Source organism: Zeugodacus cucurbitae, chromosome 5 (assembly GCF_028554725.1).
Source record: "Zeugodacus cucurbitae isolate PBARC_wt_2022May chromosome 5, idZeuCucr1.2, whole genome shotgun sequence".
Taxonomy (NCBI): Eukaryota; Metazoa; Arthropoda; class Insecta; order Diptera; family Tephritidae; genus Zeugodacus; species Zeugodacus cucurbitae.
Window position 1 is genome coordinate 53,076,281 of NC_071670.1, and position 17,601 is coordinate 53,093,881.

At 30.4% G+C, this 17,601-nt stretch overlaps 1 protein-coding gene across 2 annotated transcripts in view; it reads right to left on the minus strand.

The window, feature by feature from the left end:
• Positions 1–17,601, minus strand: part of Usp54_0 (uncharacterized) — a 143,122-nt gene that overhangs the window by 56,806 nt on the left and 68,715 nt on the right. The window contains exon 1 of one of the 2 annotated variants that reach the window (XM_011181567.3): positions 11,167–13,325. The exons of the other annotated variant lie outside the window; for it this stretch is intronic. Coding sequence (XP_011179869.1) covers positions 11,167–11,346 — 180 coding nt within the window. The 5' untranslated portion in view covers positions 11,347–13,325. Of the gene's footprint in view, positions 1–11,166; positions 13,326–17,601 lie in introns of those variants that run through there. 2 annotated transcript variants of the gene reach the window in all.

A 17,601-nucleotide genomic window follows, 5' to 3' on the forward strand; every position in this document is an offset into this window, starting at 1 on the left:
ACCAAACGCTTTCGGTTTTTCGTCAACTTTTTTTTGTTTTCTTTGTTTTTGTTTTTAGTATTGAAGCCGAGCCGCTCTGCAAGCGAGTAGTAAACCAAAACTCAAGTAGGCGTTTGTTGCATGTCGCTTGTCAACGTTAGTCGGCGTCACAAATGGTCAATAAAAAATGTAATGAAAATATTAATTAACTCTTCAAAATGATATTTTTCTTTTCTTTGACTAGACTAACTTACGCACACACAAATACACCTACACACATGAATAAGATGAAAACAATGTGGGCGCTGTGACAACAACGGTAAATGTCAACAGCATGTTGTTTGTGGCAGAAAACGGTAAATTATAGTATTTAATGCAAAAAAGTATAAACAAAGAGATATTTTTCATCTATTGCGCTCTCTCCCTCTCTTCCACTCCCCAACCTCTCACAATTATATTTTTTAATAAATTTTCCTTTTAATTTTTATTCCATTAAAGTGATTTCCATACAATTTATGCTAATTAAACGTTATGATATAATAAAATAAATGGTGGGCATTCAAAATAGTCACACACTCACACACAGGTACACAAACAAACATAACCACTAATATACTTGTTGCCATGCAAATAGTGCAGCGGCATAGTCAACGAAGCGTGACTAAACGTGTGCTTGGCCACTACAGAAAACAAAAAAATAAAAATAATAACAACAATAAACATTCCCAACCTTAATCTAAATATATGTATAAATATGCAAACAGTCATTGGACTTAGACAAGAAAATGACCGCATGATTTATATCCGATGACTTTCGTTTTCATCGTGTCGTGAAATATTTTCGCTTTTTATTTACAATAAATCACTGATAAGCGTTTGGCAGGAAGCCAACGCGGTGAAAAAACAAAGCAGAAAACACGGAAGTGTGGGATTACAATCTAAGACGCACATACATGCATACAAATACACCTATAGGAGGGCTCAAACAAGGCATATGGAGAAAGCCGCTTGTAAACATTAGAAATATTTGTATTTGAAATATTTGAAATGTCATGCTGCCACGTGCGAACGTGTCCTTTCCGGCATTGCTGCTATTATGTAACTTTAAAGTCACCGCCTGTGGTGATAGTAGGAGTAAGTGCTGACGCTGTTGATTTAAAGTACATAAGTTACGCAGTCGGGCGCTTTAGTTTCTTAGGCACGTACTTTGTGGCACTGCTTAGTAATCAATAGCACTATTGATCGTGTAATTGTGGTGTTTAAGGATTATTGTAGAAATCTAGGAGAAAACTGGCACTATTTATTACATAGCCTATCGACCGGAAACTTGCTATAAAATGTTATTAGCATAAAATGACTCGTGTTAAAATTTGTTCAAGAGTTTTTTTTGAATTTTTTTATGATTAGGTACATTTTTCAGAAATATTTTAGATGGAATACAATAAAAATTATATCCACCACTTTTTTCGATATACAAAAAACTGAGTTTCCTTCCTTAAAGTATTGTTTACAGGATAATCAATCGACTTTTTGTAATAAAAAATATAAAAGTAAATTTATAAAAAAATCAAAAATTATAAAAAAAAAATATTTAAAAAATATTTAAAAAACGAAGTTCAAGTCTAGTGACGCTCTTTTCAATAAAATAGCTTTAAATAACAATATATGTAGGATAGAAGCCACATTAGCACCTAAAAATATCAAATTTACTACGAAAAGTGTTAAATATTCGAAAAAAAAATCTTCGACAAAAATTGAAATAAAACCAAAAAAAATTAAAAAATATCAAAAATATTTTTTTTAATGAATGTAATATTTTTTAATTATTATTTTCTCAATATTATTCTGTTTTTCGTTTTTACTTCAACAAAATTGCCTCACACATCATAAAATAACGCACCTCTGCCACTGCGGATCGAATGAAAAGGGTGTTTATTGGTGATTTTGTCTTCACCACAGGCACAATAATGACAATGAAATTTTAGAGAACAAATATATTATACAAGTAAATGTAATGTGTTTACATAAAGTATTATTGGCTTGCTACCAGAAAATGTAATCAGCTTATAGCTACCAGACTTAAAGTTATATTATAACCGTTTCCAAAGACTCTGGCAGAGTATAGAATAATAGAAGTGTTATATAATGCAAGAAAATAAAGAGATAAATACGGTAAATTAGATTTTTTTTTTTAAGAAATATTAGCAAACATGTTGATAGAATTAATAAAAAATATAAAAAATTTAAAAAATAAAATATAAAAAAATTTAAAATTTAATAAAAAAAATATTAAAATAAAAAAAATTTAATTATTAAAAAAAAAGAATATAGATAAATATTTCCACAAAAATTGTATTAAATAATCAATGAAAAAAAACGAATAAAAACAATAAAACACAAAAAAAAAACAAAAAGAAATCTAAGAAAAATACTTATTTTAAGACTTTAAACATAATCAAATCCACTTATCAACAGTTTTAAAATCAATTAATTAACGAATAAATTCAAATAAATAAATCAAAAATCTTAAATAAAAATTTAAGTTTTCTATAAAAAAATAAAAACTGTCACCTCCACATATGAGCCACAACATAAAATAAATAACACTAGTCAGCGCAATAAATCCACCATACACCAAACAACAAAAGACTTACGACACGAACTTGCTGATAACAAATCCACAACATTTCCACATAACACATTTGAACTCAAATATTTGCATTTGAAATTATGCATAACTGCATAATAACCTGCTTTCCACACACACTTAATGCAAACCGAAAAATTTCCCTTTTGAATTTTTCAATTTCTTCAATCATTTTCAATTTCTCAGAAAATAAAAAACGATTGAGAAGAGGAAGAAAAAGCTGCTTTGCTGCTCATTCCGCTATGTAAATCACTTAATTATAAAGCAAGAGGTCCAAACCAGCATAAGCCACCAAATAAAAAAACTCGAAAGCAATTGGTTGGTTATAAGAAAATTCCGCTGATACAAATACTCGAGCGCTTTGGAGGGCATTTGATTTTTGTGAAAGTTTTCCCACTTAACGTCATAAGCCACAAGCGTATAAACAAACAAACTACTGCTTACAATGGTTATACTAAGTATGTATGCGGTTGAGAGTTTAACGTGGCAGTTGTGTGGCCAGCGGACAGTTAGCTCGCAGCCAGCAGTGGTTGGCAGCTTCAAAAGCGAGAGCAACAGCACAGCCGCTGGTTTTTGGTGGCCCAGCGTAGCTTTCGCTGTTAATGGTGGTCAATGCGGCAGCAATAAGCTGCGAGCGAACAATTTGACTGCCACAAATTGCCGAGTTTTTTCAATACGAATTGACAATATTTTATTGTTGTCATATAAAAATAATTTTTTTTTTTTTTGAATTATTGAAAAAATATATTAAAATTATTAAAATACATCATTTTTTTTGTTAAAATATTTTTTTTTATAAAAAAATAATTTTATTTTATTTTTTAAATTATTAAAAAAAAATTAAAATTATTAAAATACATCTTTTTTTTGTTAAAATATTTTATAAAAAAAAAATAATTTTAAATTTTTTTTAATATTAAAAAAATATATATTTTCAATATTATTATTATTTTTATTAAAAATAAATTTTTTCTCCATATTTTTTTACTTCAATCAGCAGATGTAACTGATAAATCCCAAACTAATTTTTTTCCACCATAATTGTGGTGTTTTACAACAAAAATTTGCATAATGAGTTCCGATTGTTGGGCGATTGAATTAAATTGCCAGACAACATGCTCACATACATACCAAAATAGCATAGGCTGAATACCCAAAAAGCCAATTAAATAGTTTCTTCTATGACTGCTATTGCGGCCGATCTTTGAATATTTAATTGGGCGGCAGTGGAAAAATGAAAAAAAAAACAACAACAAAATTACTAATCGACAGCAAGTGATAGCCAGCGTTAGATTTTGTTGTTATGCGGTTTTTTTTGGGCAAGTGTAGCGCATAAATACGCACCTGACTCTATACATATAAGAATTAATGAGAATTATAATATGCCACATATTTCGTGAATATTTTATGCGTATAAATTTCATGAGAAAAAAAATATTATATTGATTTTTTAAGCATAAGCTCAAGCATAAATATGTAAATTTCGATTGAAGTAAAAGAAATCATGTTTGGCTGGCATATAAATCTTGCACCTTACTCTAATTTCTGATATTTTTGTTTCGTATTTTAAGTATTTCCGGTTTAGTTTAAGAAAACATTAATAAGTAGGCTCTCAATTCCGTGGAAAAGTTCACATTTCGCAATTTATAAAGATAAAAATTTGAATTTCGTAGACAAAATGTCACAAAATAATGTCATAGGCAAGTCACACAGTAGGAATATTTTGCATGCTGGGAAGCTCAAATATGGTTGTGTATAAATTGACAATGAAATGTATGAAATTACATGAATTTTCATGAAACTTTTAAGCACAAATACAACATAAATCCAACGATAATTATACCAACATTTCATATTTTAAATGCCAAATGCTCACTTGTTGCACGCCAATCCCTGCTATATACACAAATATACATATAGACATATGTATACTAACAACAAGTCGTGCGCAACATAATTGCGAGCAACAAATAAACAACAAAATTATCAAAACAACACATATATTTAGCGCACAATTGTTATATATTTTTACCAGCACTTGTTAGGATTTTCCTCTTTAAGCCGCACATTTTAGCGCATTCGCTTTCATTAGCACTGTGGCAAAAACATGAAGACAACAAAAACAACAAATGTTACAAGAAAAAAATTACAGAAATTTCCGCTTATTTGAACGTCACAATTGCAAGAGAGTGATAAATTAAGTGAGGCATGTGCGTGCAAAGGAAAAATGTTAACAATCTCACAATTAGATATATGTATGTATATACTCTGGTATAAACTAACGCTTTAGTTAAGAAAGAAGTGCGGAAAAATTGCGGTGCTACGTTGTCAACGAAAACAAGCAAACTCTTTTAAGATAACATTTATATACATATGTATAAGAGAGTATGTCTGTGTGTGTGTGTTAGCTCAAACGCCACTTTGCTTTCCTGCTGTCTCAGTTTTGAGGCACTCAACCGCTGCGTTCAATTAATTGTGCTGTAATTTTCATGCAACGCTGTTTATTGAAATGCGCGTGTGAAATTTTCGCTTTGCGCCTTTCTACGCCAGCGATTTAGCTAAATGCAACTGCAAATTGTAGCAGGTGATTGCATAAGGTGGGTAATTGGTAACGCAATGAGTGCATATATGCTAGTAAAAACAAAAATATATAAATAAACCAAAATAAGGAAAAATAAAACAACAAAAACCAAAAATAAAATAAAAACAAAATAAATTTAAAAAAAGTGAAAACAAATAAATAAACAAAAAAGATAAAATAAAAACAAAAAATAATAATTAAAAACAATACTACCAAAAACCAAAAACAAAAATTAAAATTAAATAAGCAAACGAAACAAAGTAAATTAAAAAAAAATTATAGCATGCGAGAAAAAGTTTTCGAAAAAAATATCAAGCTACTTTTTTTACAACTGCATTTGTTGTCTTTTTGTCTCCCATAAAAAAATATCACGCAACATTTTTTTTTCGAAAATTACAATTTTTTTCTTTTTGTATCTCACCAAAAAACTATCAAGATACTTTTTGACAAAACTTACATTTTTTGTCACTCTTCTTCTCACACTGCAACATCAAGTGTTGCTGGCAAGTTAACAAGCTTATTTTGGGCAAATGTTTGCTAATTTTGTGCCCTTTACAACTTTTTTAGATATAGGCATACCACTTAATATCTACGCTTACATGTCAGTTAAAGCCGAAAATTTTCTTGTCTTTTGGTTTTTGTAATTACTGTGGTTAACAAAACTCACGCACATGCTTACAGACACACACACACTCATACATATAAGCATACACACAGGTGTTGCAAGTAACCGAAAAAAATGTTATTTCTCATTCAATTCACTGCGATCAACAGCAATAGCAACCCCAACAATAACAAAAACCGAAAATTTTTGATATATGTTGCTTACCTTAATGACAGGCACTGCATTATTACGTCACGCATGTGCATTCATTGTTAGCGGATTAATGTGGAGAAGGACGAGGAATGTGGCAAAGGAAAAAAAAAATTGAAATCCCAAATAAAAGGAAAATATAAAGAAAAATAAAATGTAAGAATCAAAATAATTGGTACGCCTGAAGAAAATCTGTTGCGTGTAGCATTGTTGTTGTTGTTTTTCTGATTTTCATATTTTGTTTTCGGAATGCACACTGTACCAAATATTTTTTGTTGGAATTCTGGTATTAGAATTTGTGTTTGTATGTACGTGAGAGCCTAAAGAGCGCAGGCTTCACAGGCAACTTGTTGGTGGCACTTGTAGGGATTTATGCCACAAATCAATGTGCTGCAGTGCAGCAGCTGTTGTTAGATGAAATTTTTGATTATTTTTTTCTTATTTCTTTTGGACCAAGGACAAATAATTTTGTAGGTGAGTGAGAGAACAAAAGATTTTGGCTGGGAACTCAAGAAAAATTTTTTTAATGAAAAAAAAAAATAATTTTATATAATTATTTAAATTTAATTATTTTATTTTAATTTAATTTCCTCTATAACAACAACAAAAAATATATAGAAAATTAGTAAAAAAAAGGTAATTGAATAAAAAATTCTTAATTAATAAATTAGCTCATTATGCTGACTAAATATCTAGATATAAAAAATAATATAAAAAAATTTTACTAAAAAACAATGAACCTTTAATAACAAAAAAATAAAAAAAATAAAAAAAAAACAAAAAATCTTAAGGCTAATCATTCAAAAATCAAAGTCAATTGGGGTTTATTACATTTGCAACAACAATAACGAATACGCGAAACAACAGTTGTTGTACTACTCAACTAATATCTCGATTTTGAATCTAACTTGCCAACAAACACCCGTCTGATAATTGCTGCAAAATAATTATTTCAAGTCAAACGCAGCTGTCTTACCCACAAACACACACATACATACATATTCGCAAGTATGTAGGCAATGCACACACCTTCAAGCACGCCAAAGGGGGTTTCTCATCAATTCGATTCATGTTGTTTTTGCTTTTTTCCTTCTTTGTATTTGTTTTTTTGTTTTGTAATTGCACGGCCATGTGGTTATTGCCGCTATGTGAATGTGTGACTCACAGTCCAACTAACTGAAGCATAGCATAAATGCCATCGCAGACATGAAAAGGAATGGTAGACTACGCTCATTGTATTCATACATATGAAAACTAAATAAATAGTTTTTTTTTGTGCCAAAATAAAGGCGAAATATGTATAGTACTTTTTTGTTTTATGATGGTTACTGATATCTTAAAATATCATAAATTATAATTTTCTTTTTTCGTTTTTTTTATAATAATTTTTAGAAACAAATTAAAAATTAATGAAAATCGAATTATATGATCTTTTAAAAAAAATTAATTTATATAAAATATTTACTTTTAAAAAATTTATTTTAAATATTTAATTTTTTTTAAGTAATATCTATCATTTTATAAAAAAAAAAAATTTTTTTTAAAATTTTAAATTGAGTGTTATTTTTCGAAACGCATTCCCTGTAATTGTAAAACAACGTCTCCAACTCAGAAATTACATAACAAAAGTACAGCGAAACAGTCTAAAATAAATTTGTCAACGTTAAGCCCTTTACTAGCGAAGAACTATGCTGCTATACTTCCTCAAATGACTTGACAAATGTATTTAAAAAAAAAACAACAAAAATAATAATCACCAGTCACAATTTACAATACACATTTAGCACATACATACATAATAAGAAGACAAATATGGTATGAAAAAAATGAAGAGAAATAAAAAAATAATAGTACTAAAAATAAAAATGTACAACATTAAAAAACACATACATATCTATCTATCATATCTGTTTAATTTCCCATATATAAAAAAATAAATAAATTCAGTAATTTTCAGTTTTGTAAAAGATTAAATAAATATATTAAAAAAAATATTTTCTATAATTTAAATCAAGTTTTTATCGTTTCAATATATATAATATAAAATATGCAATGTGTAATATTTACAATTTGAGAACGGTTAAAATAAAAAAATATAATTTTTTAAAAATAATATCATAATTTTTAATATTTGATAAATATTTCATAATTTTACTTTTAAATGAAAAATACAAAATTATTTAAATAAAACATTTTTTTATATATTTTTTCAAAAATTTCGTATTTTAAATAAAGTTTCAAAAATTCTAAAAAATATTTATCTTGTTATAGATCAAAATTTACATGAAAAATGCCAAAACCACACCAAATCATCCAAAATACCTATTAAAACTAAGTCAACCACATGGAAAATGAACAACAACAATAACACGTAAAATACTTGGGTGTCAGAAGTAATTAAATTTAGCACCCAACGCAACTAGTTGTGGCGAAAATGCCCTAAAAAATGTTACAAAAAAAAATGCTAGAAAAAATTCGTCTACCAACAACCACAAATTTTTCAAAAACAAAAAAAAACAGAAGTCAAACCATGTTCTTGGCATACAAGCATTCATGCAACCTCACTTCACATATATACTATTACTTATATATGCATGTAACAGTATAGTTACATGCGCATTACAAGCATTGCCATCAAACCAAACCAAAACAAAGCGCATAGAACACAAACACACACATACATACATAGAGTGTTAACTTAAAAATAATGACAAGACACCAACGAACAAATCAGTCAAGCAGCAAGTCTGTCAGGCGTCAACGAACGGCAACTGTTGCAACAAGAACACACTTGTTTGTGGCCAAAAGTAGTCATTAAATATTTTATATAGAAATGCTTGTACAACCATATAGACGTGGATGTATGTGTGTATTTTCAAAAAGCTGTCTAGTTGTAGTTGTAAAAGAAATGCGCATTGCTTTCGCTGCGCACCAACAATTGTCACTGCGTTTAAAATGTCTCTTGTTGGTGTGTGTGTTGAAATTTATAACTGTAAGAATTTAAGCACACAAATCAAGTTGGCGAGTGTGTATGTTTATGCGTTCGTGTAGTTAATGACATTTTAAGGAGAATGCGCGGTTTCCGCTTGGCTAGTGCTTGTAAACAAAAAATACATAAAATATTTTCAAGCAAAAGAAATTTTGGATAAAGTAGAAGGAAAATAGAGAATGTATACTTAAGTACATAACAACAACATTACACTGACAACCCACAATTAGCCATCTCCCAAGTAGTTGGCATTTAATTCTTAATAAGTAGAAGGCAGTCAATGAATGTACATAGATATATGGAATAAAAGGGTAAACATTGAAACTAAGCCGCAAATAAAGTCATAGATCACAAGTGTGACTTACATGCATCGCAAACAAACAAGCAGGAGGGTGCAAGCTTTATGGCCAGCGGCTATTCGCGTGACTTACACATACCCGTGTGCATAACATGTGTTCAATGTTAAATGTTTTAGTTGAGAAAAAACAGTGAATTCCTCGAATTTTTATGTAAATAACAAAGCAAGTGCTTACCCGCTGTCTACTCAATTAATAAGCGTTTATGTGCATTGACGCATGCGCACTGGCGCAAGCTGTTTGAATTTATTATATCGTGTGTGTTACATGCATATGCTAGATATTTGTTTGCATGGTTGTTGTTGGTGTTTGTAAAATATTTGCGCACATATGCTGGGAATTTCTGCTAAGAGTATGAGTGGGCGGTTAATGCCAATCAATATGTTTTGGTTTTAATAATCATTTGTGATCAACTTAAATGGTATTTTATACATAGTTTAGTTTAATAAATATATATATGAATAAATATATATAATTTGAAACGATTTTTAACAATAAAAATAATAATCGAGGTGTTAATATTTGAGTTTAAAATAATAAAAAAAACATATAGAAGAACTAAAAAAAATATATTTTTTTTGGTTTTTTGTACTGTTAAATTTTACAGACAATATTAAATATTAAGTAGACAACACAGATGATTTTTTTTTATGAATAAAATTAACCCTTAATATGAAGTATGGTGTCTGAAATTTTATTTTATTTCCTCTGAAGCTCCTCTTTTCTTGTTGGAACAAATATAAATGTTTATTAGCTCGATTTTATTAGTAAATATTCTTAATAGATCTATTTATGTTAAATACGGAACTATTATCAGTGATTTTTAAGTCAAGTTTGTCGCTTAAGTCTTTTGTTTTAAGCAAAAATTCGTTATACCGTGAAAAAGTCGTATAATATAGACTAATAGTATTGCTAGTGTTGTATATAGTTTAATTACCGAATGCAATGCTAAAGGCTTTTAAGATTAAAATAATGCATTCCAAACAATTTAAAAAAATATTTTTACTAAAAAAAAATATAAAAAAATATAAAACTAAGAATAAACTCAGTCTTAACTGCTTCCGCTCGAAGATCTCCATAACGCGAACACTTGAATTGGCAATAGAAAGCAAATTTCCTTCCATAAATCGAACTTTTTGGTCAGGATATAATACAAAATTTAAAATTTTACTATCGAGACATTATTTTAAAAGAGTCACTCTATATCGTATGGAGGCGAACAAAAAAAAAGATATTACATTTATGGATTGCATAAATCATGTAAAAAATGCATGGGATATAGACGTCAAGAGTCAACCAATAGCAAAATGTAACGATTTTTTTAAAACTACGTAGAAATCTATATTTTGACTATGGTGATTCGAGTTAGAGAAGTTCAACTGTATAACCTAACTTCTTATTTAAGGAAATATTTTAATAGAAATTTTAATAGATATTTTTGAAATTTAAAAATTAAATTTTAATAAATGTAAATATATTTTAGTGCTAAATTTTGTATGTATAATTATTGATAATTTGTTGTTATTGTTAGTTAATAATTTTTTTTATATTGTATGAAAAATCACCTACCTACAACTACCTACAACTCAACAGTAGCAAAATATCATTAGCCAAAATTGTATAAAATTCAAAAACTAAATAAAAAACTCTTCATACAAAAATTTAGAACTATGGGAAATTTGTTTAGCCATAAAAATTTGAATGTGTGTCAGCCAAATGCTTACAACATAATAAAAAAAACAAAAATTTTTCACCAATTTTTTTTCCATAACTAACAGTACCAGTAGTACAAAAACTCACCTTGCAGGTTTGAAAAAATGCGCCAACACTAGTTTTCGTATAGAAATCAGCATTATTTTTCGACGCTTTAGCGGGCAACGTTTGCTGTTGCTGCTGTTGTTGTTGCTGAATGGCATTTTGTTGTTGTGTGGCAGCAAGCGGCGCATGCGGTGGCGCTGTTTTAATAGCAACGGTATCCATTTTTATAAGTTTTGTGTATGATTTTCTGGGAAAATATATTTCACTATATTTTCATAAGATTATTTTTAAATGTATTTATTCAAGTTGTTGTTGTGATAGTAGTGAACATTTTTAATAATACTATATTTGCAACACCTTTCTTCAATTTGTTTATTGTAATAATTGGCATATGTAAAGCTTAGGCGCCGTTTACTCGTCTGAATGCACGCTAATAGTAGTGGTTATTATTGTTGTTGTTATGTGTGTGGGTGTGTATTTTAGGGTGAATTTGCACATATATAGACACACACAGTATTTTGCGAATTTATTGTATTTATTTTTGCTTTTTTAAATTTGTTTATATTTATTTTTATATATACACACACTTGTTAGCTTTAACAGACAACTTTTCATATACTCGTATACACTCGTATGTATATTTGATCACTTCGAAACACATATGCACAACATATGAGCAAACACTTGATGAGGGTTGTGTGCACCTTTTCTCAGCGACTCGTCTGCTTGTATGTCTGTCCACCTTAGCCAAGTGCTTCGTGTGGCAAGTGTATCTTTTTCACTTTGCAAAAACACAAAAAAAACAAAAACAATTTCGGAACTACAGCACAACTGTTGTTGATTTACTTCCCTTCCGCTTTTGGCATTGCGCTCTTCTTCTTCGTCTTCGTTCGTCGTAATGTGTGCACACTTTCGAGCGCAGCTTTTAGCTTTTACACCTGTTCTTCGCTGTGCCGTCCGGCGATATATAATTTATATGTCTCGCCTGCTTTCGTATATCGTTACTAAGCAGAGGGCTAACTTGAACTTGTGGTTGTTTTATTTTTTTTTGCACTTATCGAATGAAATTTATACTCTTCTACACTTTTATTTGCTTTTCGATAAACTTTTTGTTGCTGTTGTTGTTTGTTCAAATGTTATATGTACATCATATGTCATTATTTTTGTAGCCACACTACAATTAGTTCAAGCCAAAATGTACTTAAGTCACAAGAGATCATCTCAGTTTGTTTTCTAAGCTTGTCTTTCATTTGTTTTAATTACTATTCTTCGGTCTTCGCTTTTTGCTCATAGCTCAGCTAGCTGACATCAAATGTCAAAAGTTGCACATTTGCTGGCTACAAAAAGTTCACAACGATAATTAACACTCAAAGTTAGATGCTCACAAGAGACTATATTTTTATTTTATTTTTTTGTTGTTTTATTATATATTTTTATCTATGTCTCAGCACATTTTTTCACAAACAAACATAATTATCTTATAGTATTGTATCAATGTTGCTCATAAAAATTCCAATTTCTCTTCACTTCTTCTCCCGCTTCATTTGCTTTGATTTCACTAATCCACCGTAAATCGTAATTATTTGCTGCTCAAAATCACCTCAACTAGTACTTTAGTATTCATACTCTCATGTACTTCATGCACTTTTCTTACTTTTTCTCCTCACATAAGCACACATAAACACAATCACGCGCTGCTTTCCTAGCGCTCCTCTACTTCTTCTTCTTCTTTGACTTCACACCAAACATATAATTTCTCTAGTTGTTAAGTTAGTTTGTGGCACATTTTTCCATTTCTCACTCAGTTCTGATTTGTTTTTATTGCATTTGCCTTGCATTGTTATTCATCACTTGTATTGCTTGCTTGCCTCGGTTACTTGCGCCATCACGTCCACTACTCTCTGCCGCATGCGATACACTGAATTTACCTGGCGCACAGGTAAACGAAAAATCCCTACTTTGAGCGCGTTTTAGTCGGTGGCTTGCTCATGCCGTGCTTGCAAAGCAAACATTTTCGAACATCAGGCTAAGAGCGTGGCTTACCTGCTTGCTCAAATAAACAATTGTTGCTATTGGCGTGCGGTGAGCGGATGAGCGCTCTTTAACTTGGCATGGCTACCTGTCTGTTCTAGCCAATTTGATAAACTAAGCCGCTCTTGTGTTTTATATGCGGTAGAGTAGAGGGAAATTATTTTTTGTTGCACGTACTTGAGTATATCTGTTGCCTACTTTTGGGCGTGTAGGTAGTTGAATTGTGTTTTAACGAATAAATGCTAAATCTAATAAGCGACTGTTAATATTAACTGACTTCTGTTAACTTAAAAATGTTGTTTACAAAAGTGCTGCTAATAGTTTACTCTCAGCAGCTTTACAGATCTTAGTGAAGTGACTGTTAAGTATAATACATACAGCAAACACTTAACACTTCAGCTTAAAAGTCCTGCTAATGACAAGTAACTTTATAACAACAGTGCTGATAAGAGCATCAAGTTAACAGATTTTGTTCAGAATATTCATAAACTGACTTAGAATAAGCCAAGTATGATTTATAAGTTGCTTATTCTATCGAAAATATTTGTTTTTGTGTAAATAATAATATAGTTTATTATTTTAGTTAAAAATTATAAAAATCTGGCAACCCTTAGACATTTTCTTTTTATACTAAGTTTTGTTCAAAACTTTAATTCGATGCCTATAGTACCGTTAATTATTGCTGTTTTAGATTTTATTGATTAAAAGTCCACAGTTTAAAGCCAGTTTGAATAATAATTTATTTTATAAATTTAGATAAAAAATATGAAAAGATCTGGCAACCTTTCTAATCAAAGTTTCAACAGTAAACTTTGTTAAAACTCTTTTATGTAATACCTATAGGATAGTTTATTATTAATAAGCCAAAAATTTCATTGAATACAATTTTGAAGCAGGTGGCAACACTACCAAACAAAATTTTTTCGATCATAAATTTTTAGTGAATTTTTATAAATAAAATATTTTTGAAGTAATTCTTTAATTTAAATTTTTTATAGAAATTTGTCAATAATATGGCAACTCTCTAACATTTTTTTATGACGAATGTCGAACCAAACTTATTTAAATCACTACATCATTACTACCGAATCTAAAGAATATTCAATATCTATATGGTAATAGGAAAAAGGAGCTCAAATCTTGTTAATAGAAACATGAAGAACAGCTTATAAAAACCGCTGTAAATGACTCTGCTAACCACTGCTAGGCAAACATTTATTGTTACATTTAACAGCAAAATGTTAATGTTATTTCAATTAACAGCGTTAATATTGCAACAGCGGCTACTCTGTTTACTAACTGTCTTCGAAAAATGTAAATTCTAACCTCAGACGCCTAAAAGTATGCACTACAGTACAAAGATTATATATAAAGCCAGACTTTTGATGCAGTCTTCCGTTCACAAGCCATCAATACAACATTGCTATGAGCACTTAAGAGAAAATGGCGCAAAATCTCCACAAAATTGAGCAAGGGAAATTTCTGGCTTTAAAATATTGTCTAAAGGGAAATTTTTATGTAAAAACATAAAATAAAAAGCTATTGGATTTTCGAAAATCGCACAAAAGCAGGTATAAACTTAAAGTTTACTTTTGCCTTAAATAAAACCGGATTATGAAGTACTGTATGTTGCCCGCTAAAAAGGACTTAAAAAACTACAGTCGCGAAAGTTAAAAATAACGTTGGCGTCAGCGATGTTTTCAAGTCACGTACTATGTGCTAAGGTAGAGATAAGAAATCGATTTAAAGTAAAGTAAAGCAGACAGCAGGCTAAAGTGGCTTTTCGAGGAAAGCAATGAGTTGGATGGAAAAAAAGTCCAAGTAAAGGATTGAGGGCTTATAATAAACATAAAATAAGAAGAAAGGTTTAAGTTGGTTTTGAGTTTTTTGTTTGCGATTTTTAATAGCTTTTTTATGGGCATATAAATATATTACTGAGGCAGAAGAAGCATAAAAATATGATTTTGGATATAAAAAAATTTTGTAGAGCAAAAAATGTTTAGAGAAAAAAATTAATCACATTTCAAGAATTAAAACAATTTTTAAAAATTAAAAATAAAATAAATAAAAATAATAAATCTTTTATTTAATAATAAATATTATTAAACAAATATATAATTTTGGTTCAAAAATAATTTTACTTGTAACTGTCAAATATATTCTTCCTAACCTCTAACTAAAAATTTATTTTTTTCGCGCTTCCAATTCGACACAAGAATTCCCCCCAACAGCGCCATTCGAACCCTGCGCCGCGCTTCAAACTTGAAAAGTAACGAACAAACGACGACACATTCGCTTGGCGCGCGTGCTCAGACTCAAGAGCGCGCCTTAAGACACGAAATAAGCAAAGTAAAAAAGAACCCGCAAGAAATCTCAACTCAGCTGCAAAGGCAAAATAAAGCCAATAACAACAACAAGACGTATAAACCCAACGCGCATAAAATAACAAACAAAAAGCGCTGTCTCAACCCAGCTCAGACGGTCAACAAAACAAAATGGCGGCTGTTGTGCTTGTTTGCTGTTGCTGCTTACGCTCCGACACTCCCTGCTTTCCTACTTGCCCTTTAACTCTTTCTTATTGTTTACCTGCCACTCATATCAGCAGATAGTGAGCTCAAGTAAACTGGTTATTTGTTGTTGGTTTATACACATATGCGTATGTGTGTATCTATATAGTACATGCTTGTTCTTCTTATTTTTTGTTGGCGCGCAGTTCATAGTAGATATACACTACTCGAGTACTCGAAACGAACGTAGTAAAATTGTGAGTAGATATATGTATGTTTGTATAGAAGTCTGTGAATATATATGTAATTTTGTATGGATGGACATTTGTACATAAAGCTGTGTATATGCTTATTGTAGTTTTGAAGTCGCTAAAAGTTGTATTCGTAGTACTTGCAGAACACTATATACATATGTATGTGTGCATGTCCGAACAACAACAACAATCCGTTCACCTTTTGACCAGCACTCGATCTGGCAGAAAATAGCCTCAACAACATTAATTGCAACATATATGTATGTGCATATGCAAGTGTATGTGTGAGTACTAAAAACGAATTCGCTAAGCTTTTATAAACAACCTCGCTGTCTGTATGTGTGGGTATAGTTATAGTACCTAGCACTAGCAGACATAGTACCGTCATTAGTAGTGAGTGGTTGTTTTAGCCAGAGCAAAAGGGTCGGCCGCGCAGGAGCAATCGCCTCACCACTCACCGGCACCATCACCAGGCAATCACCCGTTTTTAGCTACGCTCTGTGGTGGGTAGTGTTGGGTTGTGATTGTCTTATTTATGTATTTTAATTTCCCCTCGGTTTGTCTCCACTTCGTCTTTCTTCATTTTTATAAGCCAACTGCAGTTGTGCTTATCAACTCGCATTCTACTTTAGCCTGCCTTTTTGCCTGTTGACTATTGACATGTTGTTGTTACTGTTGTTGGCAATCAGCCAGTTGGCGTTTGTTTTTATAAACAGTTTTTATATTTTGTTTTTCTTCGTTTATCATTTGGTCTGATGATGCGCGAAAACGCGCGAAATTTCCAGTTTGCAATTTTTAATTTATTTCTTGGCATACGTGTATGTATGCATATATGAGTGCGTGTGTGTGTACTAAAGCGTATGCTTTTTGAATATTAATTGAAATAATTTATTTTTTAGCCAGAAGGATATGCATTTTTGTGGTGCTTCAGTGTTAACCTTATTCTAGATTGAATTATTGTTGGTGGATATTCTTAGAATTACTTATTTAAATATATTTTCGCAGAGATTTATCGACAACTTATCGCCTATTATGTACCCAAACGACTTGGCATATGTTATTTTAGCCATCTAAACTGAAAAATATTTAATATGGGTCCATAAGACTCATCTAATCACATAAGTTCAAGAGCGATTTCTATTAATTGTCGCCAGGTTTCACTTTTATAGAGCTTTGCGAAACAAAAAAAGGTACAAGACCTCAGACTCGTTGAGACTTCTACAGATCCGAGGTTGTTAAAAACTCCTAAATACCGGTGATTGTTCTTTGATACCCTACAACCTCTGTATTTTTCTACAATTTTGAAATGGAAGATGAAAAAGAGAAAGGTTATATTGAGGTTCTCCCGTATCAAAATCACTGTTAAATACTCTCACTTCCATTAGAATTCATCATTAATCCACATGGTCACTCTATATATTACTGGGATCACAACCACTCATAAATAGCTCGGTATCACAAAATTATTTATTTAATTAAAAAAAAAAATTATTGTCAGTAATTATAAAAAATACCTCAAATATTTGAAACATATTAACACACACTTCACACTCATCCATTATGCATAACTCTTACACTGACAATTGCCACACCTTCAGCCGTTTGTAAATGTAGCAGAAAAATATTTATGACAATTGATTTTAATTGTAAGCGCGACCATGGCATTTTTTCGCTAAATTAACGAG